The sequence below is a fragment of the Arctopsyche grandis genome, chromosome 10, assembly GCF_051622035.1.
Source record: "Arctopsyche grandis isolate Sample6627 chromosome 10, ASM5162203v2, whole genome shotgun sequence".
Taxonomy (NCBI): Eukaryota; Metazoa; Arthropoda; class Insecta; order Trichoptera; family Hydropsychidae; genus Arctopsyche; species Arctopsyche grandis.
Window position 1 is genome coordinate 9,103,903 of NC_135364.1, and position 23,530 is coordinate 9,127,432.

General features: G+C 36.4%; 2 protein-coding genes across 3 annotated transcripts; both read right to left on the reverse strand.

The window, feature by feature from the left end:
• Positions 1–4,883: 4,883 nt before the first annotated feature.
• On the reverse strand, positions 4,884–12,641 carry LOC143917821 (cytochrome P450 4C1-like). Its single transcript, XM_077439414.1, has 8 exons — positions 12,433–12,641; positions 12,258–12,367; positions 11,248–11,338; positions 10,992–11,174; positions 9,543–9,928; positions 7,415–7,652; positions 7,134–7,313; positions 4,884–5,170 (listed from the first exon to the last, which is right to left on the reverse strand). Exons 1-8 carry the CDS (start codon positions 12,581–12,583, stop codon positions 5,010–5,012), a joined length of 1,500 nt encoding a protein of 499 aa, XP_077295540.1. The 5' UTR covers positions 12,584–12,641; the 3' UTR covers positions 4,884–5,009.
• A 1,197-nt stretch (positions 12,642–13,838) lies between these two features.
• Positions 13,839–21,120, reverse strand: LOC143917822 (uncharacterized). 2 transcript variants are annotated; one of them, XM_077439415.1, is made up of 3 exons: positions 20,585–21,120; positions 20,058–20,403; positions 13,839–15,597 (listed from the first exon to the last, which is right to left on the reverse strand). In XM_077439415.1, exon 3 carries the CDS (start codon positions 14,723–14,725, stop codon positions 14,258–14,260), a length of 468 nt encoding a protein of 155 aa, XP_077295541.1. In that variant the 5' UTR covers positions 14,726–15,597; positions 20,058–20,403; positions 20,585–21,120; the 3' UTR covers positions 13,839–14,257. The 2 variants fall into 2 exon arrangements, with proteins under 2 accessions (XP_077295541.1, XP_077295542.1); XM_077439416.1 differs by lacking the exons at positions 20,058–20,403; positions 20,585–21,120 and adding an exon at positions 15,928–17,783 and having other exon boundaries at positions 13,839–15,568.
• Between the last annotated feature and the right edge of the window lie 2,410 nt (positions 21,121–23,530).

Consider the following 23,530-nt stretch of genomic DNA (forward strand, 5'->3'; position numbering starts at 1 on the left):
GTATCGGAATCCGGCCCACCCCCGACGACAGCAGGGGTGGACTCTGGGGCGTCTCGCGGCCTCCCATAGCACCACAAATTACGGACATGTTTGTTGCGGACGCGATATTGTTAACAAGTTTGGATCCGGTCCAAACGCCACACCTACACATCATCTGCCCTTCGATGTTGATATCGTTTCGCAAATTTCGCCAACGTCCAATAAAATCGGGGCAACCTACCGACATTAGCGCACTCAAGAGTGTTAGAATCATCGATTTACTATATCATACACATCATCATATATATAAAGACGGTAATCTGTCTGTGTGTGTGTACTAACTCTCGCCGAACATAATGAACGAATCGATAAAAATCGATTAATTCATTTTTCGACGAGACGATTTTGTCGCGACTCGAACCGATCACCCCAAATAGCCTGAATATGGGTCTAAATTGAGCTAATGGTCTCGGACATCACGCCAAATCCAATTTTTCATTTCGCCTTTTTTTTTTAAACATTAATTGAAATATTCCTTCTCGCCATATAAAAATACGTAATTTTAATAATTTCATTTAGCGAGGTTTTGAAACATTTTTTTTCTTTTCATATAAAACAATTAAATATATATTTTTAATTGAAATTATTGAAATTAATTTATATTTTAGCGATATTTGAAAAATAAAATTAATTCCAAATCACGGAATCGAACTAAGGCCCCCTCGCCCAGAACAGGTCGCTAGCCATTTCAACTACAGCCTCGACAGAAAAAACGCTCTAAAATTACTTAATATTCGATTATCCTATAGAAGTATGGGGAACCAATCATTCGCGTATCTTCGGCTTTCGTCGACAATCTTTTTCGATTTCCGATTTCTTATGAAATCGGTTTCCGATTTCATAAGAATTTCCGATTTCAGTTTTTTCATTATTTTCAGTTTTTTCATTTTTTTTTCATTTTTTTCATATTTTTCATATTTTTCATTTTTTTCATATTTTTCATTTTTTTCATAATTTTCATTTTTTTGTGCCTTTGTCTTTCCGAAACCAGTCGAATCCATATCTTTAACTTTATTTTTATTCGAGTTTCAATTTCTTTTCGAAACCACCCGTTGAAATCAACGGGCCCTACAATAGTAAAGGTATAATATCGCTATTCTGTGTGTCTTTGTTTCGGTCTGAGATAACGCCCGTCGTACTATAATAGTCGTTTAGATTCGTTGTACTATAATAATTACAGCTAAGCCACCGCCAAAACGTATACGAATATACGTAATAACAAAAGAAAAAAACTTATATATATACTGATTGTTACCAATGTTTCCGCTAGGCATTTATAGACGGCGCTAAGTCTCTGCGCGATTACCGCCATCTATTGAAAATTTGTTTAATTAATTATATTGTCTATTGGTGTTTTATATTGTTTACATGTAGGTAGGTAGGTATATTTTACCATTTTTTTTAAATTAAATATATTTAAAAGCGGTGACCGTCACCGCAGCGAAAGTCGAAAAATAGAAAATGTTCGTTTACCATGCATACATATGAAGAGCGGGTAGTATACATATATATGTATATCAATGGCGTGCGGTAAAACTCTCTGTTCCCCCGTCGTACAGCCTCACTTAATTTACGCGAGCAGGATACAAGACGAACAGGCTTTTCCTCCCGTATCCTGCCAGCGCACATTAAGCAAGGCTGTACGACAAAAAGAGAGAGAATTTCACCGCAAGCCACTGATATATGTATGTATATTATATATACATAGTACCGTTTACCATGCATACATTCTTTTCGATCTTTGCTTTCCGATATTTACTTTTCGATCTTTCGACTTTCGATGCCGTGAACCATACCAATTTAAAAGGTATTTGAAAAAGATTCGACCGCGTTCGGATCGAACACAGAACCGACACATTTCTTTTAATTTAATAACTTAATATGACAAAACCCATGCGATGACATTTCATCAGGTACAACACTATTCAAACAAGAAACTAAAAGTATCTTTCAGATATAAAAATACTAACAGAGTTGCTGTTTTACAAAAAAGATTCATCGTTGTGACAATTATTGTCTTCCTTGTGAACATCATTGGAATTAGGAATACTTCCATTTATTAGGGTAATTTACGGGACTTTCATACATTTTTAACATAAGGAAACTCATTCTGTCTACGAAATTTTCCGTAGCAAGAGATACTCCAACAAATCTATGAATGAACATCGGATGGCCATTAGGGCACTTTGATGTTGAGGCGTACCAGCACCAACGGACAGAATCTAAGGTCTATTTATACTGGCACAACACATGCTGGAAACTGCAAATTAACAGCAGTATGAGTATTCTTCGGGACATTCTATATGGACACGTTCATATGTTTCGTAATGCGTACATGACGGCGTAGATGTAACAGCAGTAGCCGACAAAATATATTCATATTATACAGAAGTGCATGTCAACGTATCAAGCAGAACCAGTTTTCTTTGGCCGCTGTGAGAAAATTCGAGCCAGACGTCACGTCATAGTAGCGAGTGCACGCGTACTAAATAAAGTGTGTATGCGCATATGAAAATTTTCAGAAACGTCATATTGTGACAATATTGACTTGTCGATTGCTTGTGTCGTATCGACGCACTCTGTAATGTACATACATATGTACATGTAAGCCGATTTTGCATCACACTCGATCCAAACAAGTCCGAACGTGTTGCTGCTGTATAGTATTAATAATAGTAGTCTTTTCCGTGCAATACTTTGGAGTGGAGTATAAGAAAAAGTTATAATATTGTTGCGTAGGGGAGAGTGGAGGATCCAAATAAAAGACCAAAGTCGCTTCACAGCATTTATTCGGTGATTAAGGAAGTCCACGCGTAGCCAGCACTCGTTCCAGAATAAAACCCCAGAATAAGTCGTGTACTTCCTTTTAAAGGACATGTTGCTCACTGTGACGTCCTCAACCCGTTTGTTTACCTATTGTTTAGTCAGGTACGGTCTCAGTCTCAATTACGCAGTCTCACGCTTTCATCCGGATTCAGGGAACTACCGAGGATGCCACTCGGCCTAATCCAGGGGTCTCCATTGTCTACTTCCGACTACACTTAAGCCGGCGTATAATCTCTGAATTTAATTAACCGCCGGCGCCTCTTTGCCTACTCTACAATATGTATACGTACCTTCGGCTTTGAAAATTCCTTCAAAAACTTTTTAAATTTTCGATTTTGCCTTGCACTTGGACAAAACTTGTCTGAACGTGCGCTGCTGTATAGCATAAATAGAAGCAGTCTTTTCAGTTCACTGGTATACATGTACATATGTATGTGTGTATTTTTAAATTATGTATTTGACTAATAACTATCGTTCATTCCATTGATATTGTAACATACGCCGCAATCGGCATTATCAGGCGGTTTAAGTGGTTTCGAGGGCAACAAAGGAGACCCTCGTATTAGGCATCACTATTTCCCAGAATCTGAACGAGCGTGAGACGTCGCTTTCTTGCGATCATTATAATCGGTTTTCGAGGATTATCTCCAGACAAAGTGCAAGTAGGCTAAACAATGGATGGACTTAGCGGTCGGTAACGGCACCCAGCCACTTCCCACTAGAATTCTTAGAACTGACAACGCGAAAGTGTGGGACTGCATATCCAGGTACGTGAATAAAATATGGGGAAGTAACCGGACGTCAAAGATGCAGGGAGTGACCTGTCTTTTATAAACGGATACTTAGGCGATATCAAGACACTGGCGGTGCGTGTATCTCCTCAATCACCAATAAATGCTGTGAAGCGACTTTGGCCTTTCATTTGGATCCTCCACCCACGCCTACGCGACAATAGTTTGAATCAGATTTAGCCCCGCATATTGATAAGAATCGGACAAATGTAAGTAATGTAATTTTTTACGAGCACAACATCATTTTCTGAATAGATAATAGGCATGATAGTATTAAATGCTGATTTTAATTTGCCTGAAATAATTACAGCATTCATAACACGGCAATAAACGCTTAGCGTGTGAACACCAGAGTTACTTTATGTACGCGCGAGCATTGCCGCAAAACCGCCAAACCGCTAACAATCCCACGAGAGATATTTCTCATTTATAACGCATTATATTAATGTACGAAACTATTCCATAAACATGACACGTACATTATAATAAATTGAAGTTTCCCGCTCAAACATAATAAATATGTACGTCGGATAAGTTCGCGAACACCTATGTATCCCCGACGCAGTCACAAATATAGAGCAATAATTTCGTACATTAAATACCGAAGCATAAAAAATGATTTATTCACAATAATAAGTATGTTTTTTATGAGCCATTCGTTACGAACAATTTAATCGCATCCGAATGGTGTTTACTCCAGGGCAGTGGCGTCCCGCTCAAAACGGAATAATGGCTCAAATAGGAATAGTAAATAAATTTAAAGATAAATACGACAAATATACAAACAAAAAAAATATGGAAAGAAAACGCGTGTAGACATTCGCCCTTATTAATAATACAACTTCTGGTCTGTTGGGCAGTGATAATTTTCGTTTTCGTTTTAACAAAGAACAAAGGGAAAAATAGAGGGAATGGGTAAGGGCACGTGCGAACGCATTTCCTTCAGACTGTTACGAAAGGACAGGCTGGGCAATTTATCTCCCAGCTTAAAAAGTATCCTTTAAAATAATTACGTTTTGATGATATCGCATAAAATAAACCGTGTAATTAAAAAGACTGTTGTTGCCCGTCGCCATCGCATCGCACGCTTATACATACATTTTTTTTAATAATTTAATGCTTCCATATTCGCACATGGGGACATTCCATTAATCATAGGACAAAAGCTCACCGAAACAGGGTGAAGTCAAAGCTTTTTATATCAAATAATTTCAATTTTTTCTTTCGACTCTCCATAATCCCTCTCACTTTGTCTCGATTTGTAGGATAAACTTTTAAAAAACTGCGTTGAAAATGTTGAAAAAATATATATTTACAATTTTCACTTACGATTATTATTTATCATATGTTACATTATTTTTTTGATACGAATTTAACTTTGACGGGATCTCTGGATCTCAGGACGATGTCGAGTGAGAAGATAATGTCGTTAGGACGAGTCACTGGTTCTAATTTGAAATTCCGCAAAATGGCCGATATCACAGCTTTTTCTTCCAAAATTGCAAATTTCTGACCTAAAAAAATATCGTTTGCATTAATTACTATTCAATTCAAACACTTGCTTTCTAACTTTTCATAATTTCAGAAAGTTTCATTTTTTTATTATGAATTTAAAAATGTATTATATAATATGTACATAAATATTTTTGCCATTTAACTTGTGATCACGAAATTCGTAGACATAATACAAGCACACCTTTAAAAAGGAACTTTTTTCGTTTATTAAATAAAAGAAATGAATGGTAGTGTCTATTGTTTGAAAACATTCATATCTGAGATGTATTTTCAATAGAGATTTTCAGACAAAGCGCTTTCATCAATTGCTGTAGTGGAAATAAAACGAGTTGTTCAGAACGAAAATTTAATATACGCCCTATTACAAACTATATTAAATTAAAATATAATATTTTAAATTAATACTCAATATTACATGTAAATATGTACATACATACACAAGATGCGATCATGATAAAAATAATACTGTAATGAGGCTCCAAGATATTAAAGCTGCAAAATTGCATTTCGTCTCCATTGAATCTCCGTGATTACAACTAGATGTCTATTCCCTTCAGGTATAATATAAGTAAACACAAATGACTAAAACACTATTTGCTAATATAGTATTTGGTATTATAGCTCAGTAGTTGCGTTAAAGCTAGTCACTTTGGTTTGACCTTGTTTGAAAATAATTTATTCGGAGTATTTCCGCAGTGCTACCACATGATTCTAAGTCGATCGTTTCCTATCAGAGTTTGCCAATTTATCGGATTTTATTGTGGAAACGGTTCCTCAACAAATTTACAACCAACCTACCAACCGTGCGTGAATGGAAAATTGGACGACGGACGTTAGACAGAAGCTTAGCCGAACGGACATTTGGCCAAACGGACACTTAGCCGACGTATGTTTGACCGACTGCGTATCGAAATTACTCGAAACTAACTGAAAACAGATAAATTATTCAGAAATCACCTCGACATCATTAACATTTTAAATTTTTGATAAATTTGAGCAATTAAAAATTTCATTCGGCTGAATTTCCGTCCGTTCGGCCAAATGTCTATCAGCCTACTGTCCCTTTCGGCCAAGTGCTCGTTCGGCCATGTGTCCGTCGGCCAAGTGTCCATTCAACCAATAGTACGTCAACCCAACCTACCAACTATCTGTCACCACTATTTAAATATAATTTCAAATTTATAATCGATAAGTTTATAAACACACGTTTAATGCACACGTTTAAAACCATAGATGTCGCTTTGGGACTGTCTATAATGGCACCATGGTAAAAATATATACGAGTATGTATATAAAATGTATTATGAACTGTAAGAATTGTAAATAGGTTTTTGAAATTTTTATTTTGTTATTATAAATACTGTAAAAAGTGTAAAATAGATAATGATCATTGGATCAATACCTATTAAAATAGACTGTCGTATTGCGAACATAATAAATGAACAAAAGCTTTTAATTCCAGTAATACTGACCCCTTTAAATTATACCATCATTTCAATTAATTAATTAAATAATTCTACCATTCACGTGCCATTGTAATTTCTTATAAAATATTTATCTTATTTACGTATAAAAACGCCACAGGTGAAAATTTATATGAAAATAAACAAATTTCCTTCCGAAAATTGCTTTAAATGCCATTATTTCTTGTTTAACAAAACAATGGTAAGATACGATCGGGCAAGAATGGCCCCAAAGATAACAGTAGCCCCCCCCCCCCCCCTACCTCTCCAATTATTTAAATGAAACAAAACTCCCTATAGATTAAGTGTATTTTCCGAAAAATTGCAGAATCACATACATGCATATGTATGTAATACATTCATACATACATGCACATACTATATATGTATATTAAAAATTTATTGATGAGTTTTGAGATCGATCAATTACAGTTATGTAAACCATAAGCCCAACTGAAAAATCGAACGGTTGGGTGAAAAAAAGAAACAACAGAAATACCTATGCAATTCCGAGGTCCAGCGCTGAAGGGCACATATGCGAACGGATGCCTCTTTGCTGAATTTTCCGGCAAAAACCTGTCCGGATCGAATTTTTCCGGATTGGGATAAATGACGGGGTCCCTGTGCAAATCGAATATATGAATATTGCATGACGTGCCCGCCGGCACCACATAATCCCCTGAAAACACACATGCGAAAATAACAAACGAGCTCTCGACACCCCTGCCGCGCGAAACCCCTGCATAATATTATGTAATATAAAACAATGATCGCACTCACTCAATTGTAAATCTTCCAAGATTTCCCTGCCTATAAACGGCACGCTCGGATAAAGCCTCAAAGCCTCTTTTATGCACCTCTCCAAGTAGCGCATTTTGTTCAAATCGTCAATTGTGACTTGCGCGTTGGACTCGCCTAGAATTTCGTTGATTTCCTCCGCGGCCAACTTTTGAGCCTCGGGATTGTTGGCCAGCAGCATCAGACAGAACGATATTGCCATCGTTGTCGTATCGTGACCCTAAATTTATATTTGTTTAAATTATCAACTAAATTTATTAGAAAAATATAAACAATATTGGCCTCGGCTTCCCTATCACTGCTGATAGGATGATCAATGCCAAATACATACATCATAATCCAAAAATATTATTAATTCAAACCTATTATTGTAATAAAACAATTTTTTATATACTCATAGATATGCACTAACAACACAAGGTTAAAAAAATGAATTCCGCATTGCGATTAAATTTCGAAAATATTAAAAATAAGAGGTATGTCAAAAAATGAACTAATGCATTAAGAGTAAAGAGATTGAAATGGAAATGGGCAGGTCACGTAGATGGAAAAAACGAACGATAGATGGACGAAAAATGTGCTCGAACGGTACCCGAAAGAATGTAAGAGGAAGGCCACAGGGGAGATGGGTTGATGAAATCAGAAAAAAATTGTGCGAGGAGATGGATGAGAGCTGCCCAAAACAAAGTCGAATGGAAGCACGTTGGAGAGGCCTTTGTCTAGCAGTGGATGGTGAATGGATGTGAATGATGATGATGATAAACATTGGATAATTTGAACTCATATCACAAAAAATACTTTTGTAAAATATTGTCCTACATACATTACATATTGTATATATCTATAGAGCCGGTCTCCGTGATTTGACAGAATGTTAAATTACAGAAAACGCAAATATCAGAATGCAAAAATCGAAAATCGAAAGATCTTAAGTCAAAAGATAAAAAAAAAATGGTGCATGGTAAACGGTACATACTCACTTAATTTGCGCGAGCAGGATACAACAGGAACAAGAGGAACATGCTTTTCCTCCCGTATTCTGCGCGCGCACATTAACACGGGAGGAAAGGCATGTTCCTCTTGTTCCTGTTGTATCCTGCTCGCGCAAATTAAGTGAGTATGTACGTGAGTATGTACCGTTTACCATGCACCATTTTTTTATCTTTTGACTTAAGATCTTTCGATTTTCGATTTTTGCATTCTGATATATGCGTTTTCTGTAATTTAACATTCTGTCAAGTCACGTAGACCCCTATAGAGCATATCATTGGTGTATTTTATATAGCTGAATTCATACAAGTTATAAACGTGTATAAACAAGTCCATAGACAATGTACTAAAGATATTTCCACCGCGTGCGTCTACAGACATTTACTTTATAGATATAAATGGACCTTTAAACTGCTCGTTGACCGAGAGATTTGTTAGCAGACGTATACAGATAAATATTAAAAATTCAAGCACTCTTGAGAATATTTTCTCGAACAAATTTTTTTTTTTTGCCAAATTCAATTCGAAGACCAAAAACTTTCAGGCAACCATAACATAGCGAAAGCATATTGTTCATTTTTTAACAATATTTTGAGACCTTAAAATTTAGCCCGTTTGTGCGATTTTTTGACTTGTCTGCCGTCAGTGGGTTAAATTAGTTTTATATTAAAATAAGCACGTTATAAAAAAATATTTTTCTGAAATGTGCCTAAATTAACCAATTGGCTTGGTAACTAAAAAGCCAACACATCGGCGCATAATTAGCATTAGAATATTATAATAACATTAAAACATTGGAAGTTTAATATAAAATAAGCAATTCAGAAAGCATTAAAAACACAAAAAAACTCTGAAATATATTACATTAATATAAAGATAAATATAAATATTTCAAAAACTAAACTCTAGCTCTGGCTCAGCTGTATTTTATGTTGAATTTCCATTTTAATATGTAATTCAATCCTTGGCCTTTTACACCTACCTTTATCTCAAAATACTATTCCGAACTCACGTTACAAATCATCGACATTTATGTATGTTATATACATATAATATTCAGCTTATGAAAGACTCATCTTATATATTATACAATTTTGTCCACAATAAAAACGGTACATACTTCAAACATGAACGTGTCGACTTCTTCTCGTATTCCCTTTTCATCTATAGTGCCCTCGGACTCGGCCGATAGTAATAAATCCAACATGGCCAACCTCTTCTTCAAACCTTTAGTAGCCTCCTCGGTGAAATCTTCAGCTACGAACTTATTCCCCGAGAGGATTCGCTCCTGTCGCCTCTCCCTAATCACATTAGTCGTAAATCCATGCAATATTTTTAATAGTTTACTCTGCTTCCAACCAGACGGAGTTAAGTTGAATATTGCCGGTGGATGCAGCCACACCCTAATGAAACGGTGGACCAAAATCTCTCCAATATCGTAAATTGCTTTTTTATACTGCATGACGATTCCTTTCGTCGATCCCAAATTGGTACCCATAGCAGTTTCTACTCAAAATAAAACTCAAATTTTTAATCAATCACTTGATAATATAATACAGTAAAACCTCGAAAACGGACAAAGTTTCCGATCAAATGTGAAAATTTTTAAAAGCATCCTAAACACTCAAAGTCGACTTTTCATCTAAAATATTTATATTTAATAATAATATCGGGATCTCTTTCTGGTAATCTGAACCGATCTCACTCAACAACAAGTCTATTGTATGCGCGCAGCCTAAAGGCCGGGCCGCACCGTGCAACTTTGTCGGCCGACTAGTTCCGCGACACGTATGGAAATGTATGGAAACGTGTGCGACAAACAAGTTGACGGGTGTAGCGTGTCCCATCTACCTGCATGCATTGTTCGGGTCGCCCTCATCCAAGTTGCTCGCAAGTCGCTCGCAAGTCGCACGGTGCGGCCCAACCCTTAATGTTATTGCTGCAGCAGTTTTAATGCGTGCCAGACAATTATAAAGGTGTATTTTTTACATGGTTGTTTTTCGAATGGGTAACACTTTTTCGAGATACAACCAATTTGACAGGTGGCAACAGATTTGTTCTCAGTTTGGTTTGCCATTTCACCATGAATAAACTAACGTCATGACAATGCTTGCAAATTGTGCAAATTTATTTCGAAAATCATGGTTCAACAATCTTACGATCATGAATTGGCCTCCAAGATTATGTGATTTGACCTTTGGATTATTTTCTGTGGCGAAATGTGAAGTCGCTAGTCTACTCCGATAAACCAGAGACGATGGATGACTTGGAAGCCTTCGCCACGTTATTGCCGGTACACGGCCCTAGAAAACTGGACCAGATTGCGCTTTATTCGAACCAGCCGCAGCACCCATATGCCCGAAATCATATTTTAACACTAATAGCATAACATTATCTTTCAATAAAGCCAGCACCGTGTCCATTATCACGATGTATATGTGTTTCATTTCATCTTAAAGTTCTATACATCTAAAAACAGCCCCTTTGCTACTACCTGCCTGTCGCCTGTTTGTCCGTTATATCGAGGTTTTACAAATGTATGTACGTGTAAATTATGTTAATAAAGTACCGCATATCGAATGCAACGCAAAATCTGTAATGAACGGAAATACGTCTACTGGTTCGCCTTTGGTTTTGTGCAACAGTTCAACTAATCGATCGCTTTGCTCCACGAAAATGGTACAAAATTGTTTTAAAATGTTGAAATGAAATGCTGGTGTTAATATCTTTCTGCGCTGTTGCCATTTCTGTCCTGAAACATCCAATTTGAGTATTTTTAGTCATGCATAATCTGCACAGAATTGAATTTCGAGAGAAATGATTACCTTTGCTCGTCAAAAGTCCTTCTTGTAACCAAGGATGAATGAAAGCGTAAATTCGATTTTTCGTTATGTGTTTCTGACTGCTTAATACAGACTAAAAATATTAAAATATTAAATTGAAAAATTATATTAAAATACATTAAGACTACTATTCAATACTAACATGGTCGCGAGCGAAGCTCATAAAAGATAACTAAATTTTTAATCACTTATTGATTTTATTTGGTCAATAAATTTATCAGCTCGGTCAGAGAACTATTGTGATTTTAGATTTAAAAAATCATTTTATTAAGTATAATATAATTCATTACGCACAATAGAACTTCACAACTTATGAGGTAACCGTCAAATTAACTGATACATATAAGCATTTAAAGTTACTGAGTATTTTATGAGGGCTCATAAGTTTGACTAAACAATTCCGATTTTAAGTTCAAGGATATTAAAAAAAATACATTTAAAAAAAGTTTTTTAAAAACATACCTCTTCTATAATTTGTATATAAAATTATTATTTTGAATAAAAACAATAATTTTATTTTACTACCGGCATCTATGTTTAAAACTAATAAACAAACGATGGATAAACGTCAACGACTATCTCGCCGGGCAGATATCAAACGCGTCTTACACGATATTTTTGTACCATCTTAATGACGGAGGATCCATTTACTTATATTGATTACCAAAATGAGCAATATGGCAAAGTATGAAAACGATCGGATAAGAGGCAAACTTTTTCCTGAATTGTAATCGTAAGTGAAACGTAAAGGAGGTATGTAAAAAGATTAGATCATATCAGAATGACAACTATTTAAAGTATATTTTTTTTAATTATATTTTTATCGTGGTTATACAAAGTGAATCTGTGTTTTTATCAATATTATTATGAATTTATATCAAAAATATAATCACTGTAGAAATGTAAGATAAGATTCTCAATCAAATCGCCTTAATGCGATTTAAGAGCAATCATAAAATAAAAACAAAACAAAATAATTGAAAAATAAATACCTCAATATCATGCGGATTGTTTATATTCAGAGCAGGTATGTGGAAGATCCAAACCCTAAAGATCCCTTTGAATTGATTGATTGTACCTCTCACTTGATAAAATATAGGAACTGCAATTCAAACACATTAAATTAACGAGATTAAAATTAAAAAACAATCAAATAACAAATATTACCTTGTTTGGCGAAGAAATCTAAAGCATTTCCAAACACTGGCAAAATCCTCGGCCCTGGTATTTTATTGAAAATCTTAGCCTTTTCATTGTTGTACAAGTAATTGTGAAGAGCGTAAAGTAAAAGAACGATGACACACAGTGCAATCAGCATGATTGATGTGCAATGCGATTCGCGGATACTTCACAACTGTCTTGGTAATCATTGATCCACCAATTTTATCAAAATTTCAATAATATCTGAGGTCACATTCAGATAAAATAGAAGTCAATCTTTTGAACCTTGAGTTCCGAATTATTTTTAGTATATTTTTTTCTATAAATAAATAATATAATACCTCCTTACATCATGAAAACAATACAACTCAAATATAATGATGATAAAGTCGTTTTTTTTTTCGGAAATAAATCAAAAAGGTCGGGAAACCCCTAGTCGCGCAGTTTCCACTGCATGCAACACAATTTATCTCAACAAAATAGGGTTCCGGTGCTATACACATTCGCACTTTCGCAATATACTATGTACACACGACGATGAATGTGCAGTAATGAAATAATGCAACGCTTCCGAGTAATTTGTTCTCCTCATGGTCGGATAAGGTTTTACGGGACAGCTTATTAAAAATGAAACATGGTCATGATTACGTCGGGAAAATCTTCAATGATGATCATAACGCACCGTTTTTTTATTGTGCCCTAATCGCAAGACTATATTACTATGTACCTACTCGTTGATACTATTTACTGCACATATTTGCAGCGTTCGAACAAAAGAGAACTAGTACAATACGTATGCATTTGTATCGTGTGTATGTACTTGGATGTATTTTCACTTGGATGCGTTGCATAATGCACCGGATACAATGGAATTACTAACCGGAAAGCTTATTGACGATGCACTTGTAAGCTGATCATACACTAGCAAATTCTAACAAAATAAAGTAAGGTTTTGAAAGGAAAACGACCAAGCGAAGAACTTAATTAATTATAAAATAAGTCCGTATGTCGGAGAATTTCGAATACATTTCATAGTAATAATACAAACCCATCTTTTGAGCTCTTTTTCCTATTATGCTGTACATTAAAATTAGAATAGTATAATACTATGATTACTAACCAAATTAAATTAAATTGTAAAATAGAAAATGATCAGTAGATCAGTAGCTATTAAAATAGATATAATATGTATTGTGAACATAATTTCGTAATAATAAAAAGCATTTAAGAATCAAAATCAAATCATCTCAAGTGAAATGTGTATATAAAACATGAAGCACTTACATGCATACATATGAAAAACGTACAATCGTATATATAATAGGTATATGGTATGTCCGTTTCGATATATTATACATATGATATTTATGTTGATTTTTAAAATATATACAAACAAATTGAAAGATCTTTTTCAGCATAAAATAATTTATTAAAATAAATAAGTCACAAAAAACAAATAATGCAATAATAATACATAGTTTACTTTTGCAAATTTACATAAGTACATACATATTTGACTTAAGAATTTCAATATAACAAATATTTTATTTCACTATAAAACTGACAGCTTAAAATACACATTTTTCTTAAATTAAATTCTTAACTAAATTAACTATGATAACCAAATACATACATATATTAGTATACAGAGAGTGTAATATAAAAATACAATGGAAAAGCATTATCACTAATTCCAACTACGTACATACATATGTACTAATTTTTCATTTACATTTTTACCATAATGTCATTACAGGTTACCTAAAAGCGATACCTAAGGTTTTAAATATGTACTTATATGTGTTTATGGATTATAAATTTTAAATTATATTCAAATAAGTAGAAGTGACAAATGTGTAGTAGGTAGGTTGGTTGCCAATTTGGTGAGGAACTGTTTCGATAATGAAATCAGGTAAATAGGCAGGATGCGGTTGTGGTCAACCGTGGTGAGCGGAGGTTGCGAGGAGTTGAAGGACAAAGCAGGTGATGCACCTGACCTTCTACCTGCCACATCCACCGCCTCCGTACGAGGTTTGTACCATATCTGCAGTGCGTCAAAAAATTGGGCCTTAAATGTCACTTTGACAGTTGCCGCGCGACGACGGCCCATCTGACAGCGGCCGTAACACCGCAATACACAGACGCGCAGGTACATGGCGGCACAAAACGCCAGCAAGGAAAGTGAAATGGGCGACAGGAAGGGTTCTGCGGACTCCCTCGAGGATACAGGAATTTCAAAACTTGAGAGGAGTCTGGAAGAACTCGAAAAATAAGTTATTATAACTACACGCTGAGACATCAAAGTAGGAATTGCAAATGCGATTTCCGCTTTCAGACTCTATAAGGAGCAGCGCGAAGCAGCTACCCAAACCAGGTCCGCCCAAAGCCCACAGAGCAAATCTCACAAAGGAGATGACGAAGGGAAGGCCAGAAAAGATTATTCTACTGGCAGACCTCCACTCCCACCACTCCCATTGACGCTGGAAAAGGATGATACCTCTCCTCTCCAGGGCGTATGGAAAGAGGTGAGCCGAAAGAAGAAGAAAACCAGACCAACGCAGCCACAGAAGCAGACTCGCCGCCCACCTGGCCCCAGAAATGAGGCCATTAAATACTTTCCATCTTGCAAAAGGCAAGATGGAAAGTATTGAAGAAATTAGTCTTCAAGTATTCAATTTCGGGATACATAGCTCGTTAGCAACAATACTTAGAGCAAGAAACCCAAAGACCTTAAATGAGGTAATAAATATAGCTCTTGAAGAGGAAAGAATTAACAAGCTTCAAGATTATACTATAAAACGTTGTAGCTTCTGCAATAGAGATGGCCACACGTCCACTAATTATATATAAATATCGAAGTGAAAACCCAGGCGACAGTTCGGCACCAGGAGTATTGGAAACAGTAACGAAATTAACGATAGGAGAAATATCTTTAACGATATTATTTAAATTTATAACACCTTAAAATGGAAATAGGGACACGCTCGAAATATATTTAACGAATTGTGGTAGAACATTATTAATGGCTGGCACATCTCAAATAGAGACCCTTTTTAAATATATCCTAGCATCACTAGTAGATAAAGCGGCAATCGTATTCGCAAATCACCATATAAAATCATGGAGCGAACTAAAAGAACTCCTTCGGAGGAATTTCGGTGAAAGAAAGCACTACGCGCAACTACTCATGGAACTCCAGCAAACGAAACAAGGAGTTAATGAGAAGGTAGCACCTTACGCCAATAGGATAGAAACGTGTGTCAAAGATTGTCTTGTTTGCATAAAATTCTACCCCACTTAATATTCAAAGTGACTTTTATTAACGGAAACATTAAAGTGTTTATCCGGTTTTCTCGTAAATCACACATTCATCTGTGTTACAAAAAATCGGGAAACGGAAATCGGAATAACCGCGATTTTACTAATAAATTCAAAAATTTAAATATTAATACATATGAGGCAACGAAAAAGGTATGCAAATTTTGCAAGAAAGAAGGACACTTAATTGATAAGTGCTATAAGAGAGCCAATCAGGGCAACGCCGTAGAGCGACCCACAGGTAATTCTAATTGGAGAACCAACGCTCCCGTGCGTCCTCAACAGAAATTCATAAAACGGGACGACAAAGATGGTAATCCGCAGCAAAACTTCAATCGGAATGCGTAGAAGACGAACCTCCACATGATTAACGGATCAAAAAACGGGCAGCAATCGGTCGACGCTCGGATCGACTCAATCGATTAGCAATAGATCCAATAAACTACCATCTAGGTGAATACAGTATGGTAAATATGAAAATCCTTCGACTAAGTATACCGAAAGGAGATGACTACATCTCGAGATCATTCCTTGTCGACACTGGGGCAGGAATATATTTAATAAAAGATTATTGCATAGATGAAACTATTTCGTTGATAGACGAAAATATACATCTAAACGGAATATCCGGTGATTCCACGATCGAAGCCCTTGGAAGTATTTTTATTAACCTCAATATTGATGGTTATCGGCTCAGTAATAAGTTTCAAGTCATCCAAGATGATGATAGTTTAAACCTCGATTATGACGGGATGATCGGAGGAGATCTCTTAGAAAAGGAGAAGGCAACCTTAGATTACGCGAATAATCTATTGATTTTAAACAACGGCCTAAAAATAAGTTAGAGATAAGTTTACATCTACGGATTGCATAGAACATAAAATCACAACTAACTCGGATAAACCAATACATAACAAATCATATAGGTATCCAGAAGTTCATAAGAAAGAAGTAAACGATCACATCCAGAAAATGCTGAACGAAGATGTAATCAAACCTTTAACTTCTCCTTGGTCCTCACCTTTATGGGTTGTACCCAAAAAGAAAGATGCCCCAGGACAAGAGAAATGGAGAATAGTTATCGATTATCGACAACTAAATAACATCACAATAGGAGATGCATTTTCCTCTTCCAAACACAAATGAAATACTAGACCAACTGGGAAAGAGTAAATATTTTACGACCTTAGATTTAGCAAACGGATTCCATCAAATCAAAGTAGATTCAAAAGACATTGTAAAAACCGCGTTCTCTACACCCAATGGACACTACGAGTATCATCGTATGCCATTCGGCCTTAAGAATGCACCAGCCGCGTTTCAAAGGCTGATGAATAACATATTAAGTAGACTTAACGCTACAAGTCGCTTTGTTTATCTAGATGACATCGTCATATATTCAACCACGCTTAAGTAACACAACATAAAATTAGAAAAGGTATTCGATAAACTCGCGAAAAATAACCTGAAATTACATCCAGATAAGTGCGAATTCTGACGAACAGAGGTAGCTTATCTAGGCCATATAATAACTGATAAGGGAGTACTACCCAACCCAGACAAAATTAGGTGCATCAAGAAATGCCAAAAACCTAGAACACCCAAGGAAATCAAATCATTCATGGGATTAGCTAGTTATTATCGTAAATTTATAAAAGATTTTAGTAAAACAATTAAACCATTGACAACCTTGCTAAAGAAGGATACATTATTTAATTGGGGTCATGAACAGCAAAATGCATTTGACACTCTTAAAGAACAATTAACCTCAACTCCAATTTTACAATACCCGGATTTTACCCAACAATTCATATTGACTACTGACGCATCAGACTATGCAATAGGCGCAGTATTAAGCCAATGAAAATTAGGAAAGGACTTACCAATCTCCTACGGCTCTAGAACTCTCAATAAGGCAGAGATTAATTATAGTACCATAGAAAAAGAACTATTAGCTATAATTTGGGGAGTAAAACATTACAGACCATATCTGTATGGTAGAAAATTTACTATCTATACCGACCACAGACCCTTAAGATATTTATTCGAAATGCAAATGCCCGGTACATCTAAATTTATTAGATGGAGACTCAGACTAGAGGAATATGATTACGATATTCAGTATAAAGAAGGAAGAATTAATTGTAACGCAGACTTCTTATCTAGAATAAAAAATGAAAGCTACGAATCATTTATACGATATGCTCACACTAAACTCAATTTAAAAATACAGGAAATACATAAATCATTATTAGAAAGCGACAGTAATATTGCACACTGCGTTTCTAAAGATCTGAAAATGTCTAAAGGCATTTCAGAAGAAATAAAGGGAATAATAAAAAATTATAACGAATTAATTAATACGAGACGAGATATAACAGATATATGGCATTCAAAATTCGAGAATAAAATAATTTATCATTTATTAACAAAATCAAAATACTTTGATAAACCAACATATGAAAATGTCTTTCAAACACTTAAAAACCTTAGAGATCTTTTAAAGGAAGATAAAATAAAAACCCTAGCTATACCAAAACTAGCTAGTGGAGAAGATAATTTAACTTGGAAAATAATTAAGCAAATGATACAATACGTATTTAGAGACTCGGAAATAAATATACAATTATATATAAAACCAATTAATGTAAGCCCTAGTGAAACCCTTTGTTAAACTAGCATAGAAATATCGAAGTGATCTGTAGTTTTAATAAAAAGTGTCTATAAATTTCTCTTAGACTAATGTTGTAACTTTATAAGATATATAATAAATTCTACCTACTTAATATACAAAAGTGACTTTTATTAAAGGAAAGATTAGTGTTTATCTGGTTTGCTCGTAGATCAAACATTGATCTGCTTGTGAATCAGATACCATTTTTTTGTATCTCCGGTCCGTCAGGACATAACAATGTATACATTATTCTTATTTTTTTTCGAATTTTTTTGTATTTCATTGCAATTTATTTTATATTTTTTTTCTTTCTCATTATTAATAAAGTCATATAGATCGTTTAGAAACATGTCACCGAAACGCATCAAGCAGAACCGATTTTTTGGCCACTGTTGAAATATTTACGCATAACGTGACGTCATAGTGGCGAGTGCACCCGTAATATTGCGCCGTATCGTCGCGTTCTGAATTGTACATATAAGTGCCAGAAACGAGCGGTGCTGTATAGTATGAACAGAACTAGTGTTTTCCGTGCAGTGTGCTAGATAATATGAACGGTCCATAACGCAGGTCGTAAATAAAACTGCATAATAAATATCAACATCATATGTTTACCCCAAAGTCTAAACAAACATACATATGTACATATGTATGTACATAACTATCGTAAAAACAAATCGGAAATCCAACAATAATCCGCGTACGTGGTCTATTGTATATAATAAATAAATAAAAAGAAATGAAAAAGATTCGAACGTGCAATGTTCATAGTCGGAATGTAGTATAAATGTCGACAGTTTTCCCAGCATTTCCCACACACTCGACATGATTGAGAGTCGTCCGAGCGCGTAGACGGAAAATCGAATGCAATTTTTCAACTGAGATTTGGTTACACTGCAATAAACGCCAATCGTTAACAACGGCAAACAAAACGGCAACTCGTGTCATAAATCCGCGATTAACATTTTAATTAATTGCGATAATTGAAAGCGAGGTGACACATGGGGATGTGTTCGGGTCCGATTTACGGCCCCACCCTGTGTGTGTACACAACTAATAAACGACACTTTTTACCGGTGTCGCGCTTTAATAACACTTTTGCGGCCGTGCTAAATAATTTTATTATTTAAAACGCCATTAAATGCGACCCTAAATCTGCCGATTTATGCGTTCGCCCTTCCGCGTGATAATGCGTTATTTATTAGGCACACACGCTATCATTTTATTTAGATTAACATTAATTATCCACGTGTGTGCGCCACTGCTCCACGCTGTGTTCTATTACAATAGGTGTACATACATACATACATAGTTTTTTTCATTTTTTAATAGTTATATAATCTGATTATTATTTTGCTTTTTGAGTTCAAACGTATTAGCAATAGTGTAATTTAGTTTCCGTACCAAAGGGTCTCCAACAAAAATCCAATATAAACTTAAGCTACAAAACCAATATTCCTTACAAACTGCGATAGAACATTACTAATGGCTAGCTTATCTCAAACACAAACTCTTTTCAAATACACATATCTTAGCATCGCTAGTAGACAAAGCAGCAATCGTATTCGCAAATCACCATATAAAATCATGGAGCGAACTAAAAGAACTCCTTCGGAGGAATTTCGGTGAAAGAAAGCACTACGCGCAACTACTCATAGAACTCCAGCAAACGAAACAAGGAGTTAATGAGAAGGTAGCATCTTACGCCAATAGGATAGAAATGTGTGTCAAAGATTGTCTTGTTTGCATAAAACAAACGGCCACAATAGAAATGGCAAAAGGCAAGATGGAAAGTATTGAAGAACTTAGTCTTCAAGTTTTTAATTTTGGGATACATAGCTCGTTAGTAACAATACTTAGAGCGAGAAACCCAAGGACCTTAAATGAAGCAATAAATATAGCGCTTGAAGAGGAAAGGATTAATAAACTTCAGGATTATACTAGGAAACGTTGTAGCATCTGCAATAGAGATGGCCACACGTCCACTAATTATATATAAATATCGAAGTGATCTGGACTTTTGGTAAAAAGTGTCTATAAATTTCACTTAGACTAATGTTGTTATATTATAAAATAGTATAATAAATTCTACCCCACTTAATATTCAAAGTGACTTTTATTAACGGAAACATTAAAGTGTTTATCCGGTTTTCTCGTAAATCACACATTCATCTGTGTTACAAAAAATCGGGAAACGGAAATCGGAATTACCGCGATTTTACTAATAAATTCAAAAATTTAAATATTAATACATATGAGGCAACGAAAAAAGTATGCAAATTTTGCAAAAAAGAACGCTTACATTACAAAAGGACGCTTAATTGATAAGTGCTTTAAGAGAGTCAATCAGGGCAACGCCGTAGAACGACCCACAGGTAATTTTAATTGAGGAACCAACGCTCCCGTGCGTCCTCAACATAAATTCATCAGACGAGACGACAAAGATCGTAATCCGCAACAAAGCTTCAATCGGAATGCGCAGAAGACGTCACATGATCAACGGATCAAGAAACGGGCAGCAATCGGACGACGCTCGGATCGACTCAACCGATTTGCAATAGATCCAATAATCTACCATCTAGGTGACTACAATCTGGGAAACATGAAAATCCTTCGACTTAGTATACCGAAAGGAGATGACTACATCTCGAGATAATTCCTTGTCGACACTGGGGCAGGAATATCTTTAATAAAAGATTATTGTATAGATGAAACTGTTTCGTTGACAGACGAAAATACTATATATATAATATAAATATATCAAAATATACAGACTTTACCGAAATTACCTCAGTATATAGGGAACAAACGGAACTATTAACCTTAAATCTAGATATGTAGATTAAGAGATAGAATAGAAACTATAGTTTACTCAATTATATTTGCAAAACAGCAAATTTTACACCCAGACATAATATCACCAGCAACCTTATTCGCGACTAAAGATGCAAAATTCCTCGGACACATGGTCACGAAAGAAGGGGTAACACCGCTCCCAGAAAAAATAGATGTGATAAACAATTTTTCCCGCCCCAAAACGGTTCAGGAAGTGCGACGGTACCTGGCCATGATCAATTTCTAGCGTCGGTTCATGCCCAAGTCAGCAGAGTCACAGCTTCCACTACAAGCGGTCATTGGCACATAAAAAAAGAACGACAGCACAACAGTGATGTGGACCCCATAACTGCAACAATGTTTCGACGGCACCAAGAGAGACCTGCTGGCAGCAATACAACTAGCACACCCAGAGTTTACACCACGCCGGTTTCGATCGCGACACGAACACGATCAGCTGACTAGCTGTCAAATCGCGGGGGCGCGGGCGAGCCGCTTGCCACAGGCAATCGTTGGAAAGCACTCACTGTACAATACGGCATACATACAAATAAATAAATAAATATAAATAATTATCTGCAAAACCAATTAAGATTAAAACCTTAATTAAATTATTTATTCACTAGCGACATCTATGGTCACAAATAAAAATCTTTACCGCAAAAATCGTAAAAAGTAAACGTCACCGGGAACGAACCGCTGACATACATAGTTCGCTCTATGAACAGCTGACATACATGCGCGTGACTATTTGCCCCCATACGCGAGAGACGTAACATTATTACATGCACAGCTGATTCTTAGACCAGCTGACCACAACAAACGATACATCGTGGATTATCTGCTGATATGAATGACAATGGGCAACGAAAAGCCACAGCAACAAATTATGGATCCAATAAACAGAATAAAAGTGGAAATGGACATGCTCGTGGATTTTGTGTCAATAGACAAAAACACGAAGAAAAATATTAAAACCAAAATAAGCCTAGTACACAGATTAGTGACAAGCCTAGCCGAGGAAGAGCAGAAAAAGAAAAAAACCAACAAAACTCCATCTAAAGCTTCCGACGCGAGCACGGCGACAGAGACGACAGAGAAAAACACTCAGACCGAGACCGAAGAGTGGGAGACCCAACGGCAACAGCAGCGGAAGCAAAAGTGGAAGCCCCAGAAGCCGCTACAGAAGCAACAGGAACAGGAGCAAGCGCAACAGGAAGAAAAACAGCAGCAGCGCCCACAGCCGTATTCACAGCCGCAGACGCAGCAGCAACGACAACAACAAAACAAGGTCCAGCAGGAAAAACCCAAACTGACTATACCGCGCCCAAAAACCGAAGCGATAACACTGAAGCGAAACGAAAATAATAACAACACGTACGCGGAAATTCTCAAAAAAATAAGAACCACCGTAGACATCGCTGAAACTGGATGCCAGGTGGACCGCATCAGAAAAACCCGGAACGGAATGATCCTAATGGAGCTGGAAAGGAACGGCGGCAACCCCACAACGCTAGCAGACGCCAATTAAACAGCACTAGGTGACGACACAACGGTCAGGAGATTGACGACGATGGTGAAGATAGAGGTGCGGGACCTGGATGAAGGAGAAGAGCGCCAAGATGTGATGGACGCCCTCAAATCAGTACTGGGACCGTTTACATTCGAGGAGGCTGAAGTGGTCAGCCTATTCAACATTTACAACGGAACAAGAGTCGCAGTTGTAAAGATGGCAAGCGACAAAGCACATACAATCCTAAAAAAAGGTAAGCTTCGCGTAGGATGGGTAAACTGCCGCGTACGACAGCACATAGAAGCGGTCCGCTGTTACAAGTGCCAGGAGTACGGACACTTGGCAGCCACCTGCAGCGGAAGCGACAGGTCCCAACTGTGTCGCCGATGTGGTAAAGGAGGCCACATAGCGGCCAAATGCGAGAACAGTCTGTGCTGCATTGTCTGCAAAGACCGCGGCACGGACACACAGCACATGGCAGGGACACCCAAGTGTCCTGCATACAAAGCCGAACTGGAGAGACAGAGGAAGGGGAAGACACAAACATAATGGCTGCAAATGGAAAAATAAGAGTCCTCCAGGTAAACCTTAACCATTGCATGGCTGCGCAGGACCTCCTCCTGCAGACCATCTATGAGAAAAAAATTGACATCACAATAATAAGCTCGGCGATCTACATCTCACGTGGAAGCGGGTTAATCACAGAGGCAGGAACACCACAGGCAGGTGCAGTCTGGGTTCGGGTGCGGGGCGTGCGGTTCTAC

Excerpts from the sequence above, each read along its gene's own strand:
- LOC143917821 (XM_077439414.1), bottom strand. The coding sequence starts at position 12,583 with ATGCTGATTGCACTGTGTGTCATCGTTCTTTTACTTTACGCTCTTCAC. Across the intron at positions 12,368-12,432 it reads AGATTTCTTCGCCAAACAAG|TTCCTATATTTTATCAAGTG; the intron begins GTAATATTTGTT and ends TTTGAATTGCAG. Across the intron at positions 5,171-7,133 it reads TGGACCTCGGAATTGCATAG|GTCAGAAATTTGCAATTTTG; the intron begins GTATTTCTGTTG and ends ATATTTTTTTAG.
- LOC143917822 (XM_077439415.1), bottom strand. The coding sequence starts at position 14,725 with ATGTCTCAGCGTGTAGTTATAATAACTTATTTTTCGAGTTCTTCCAGA.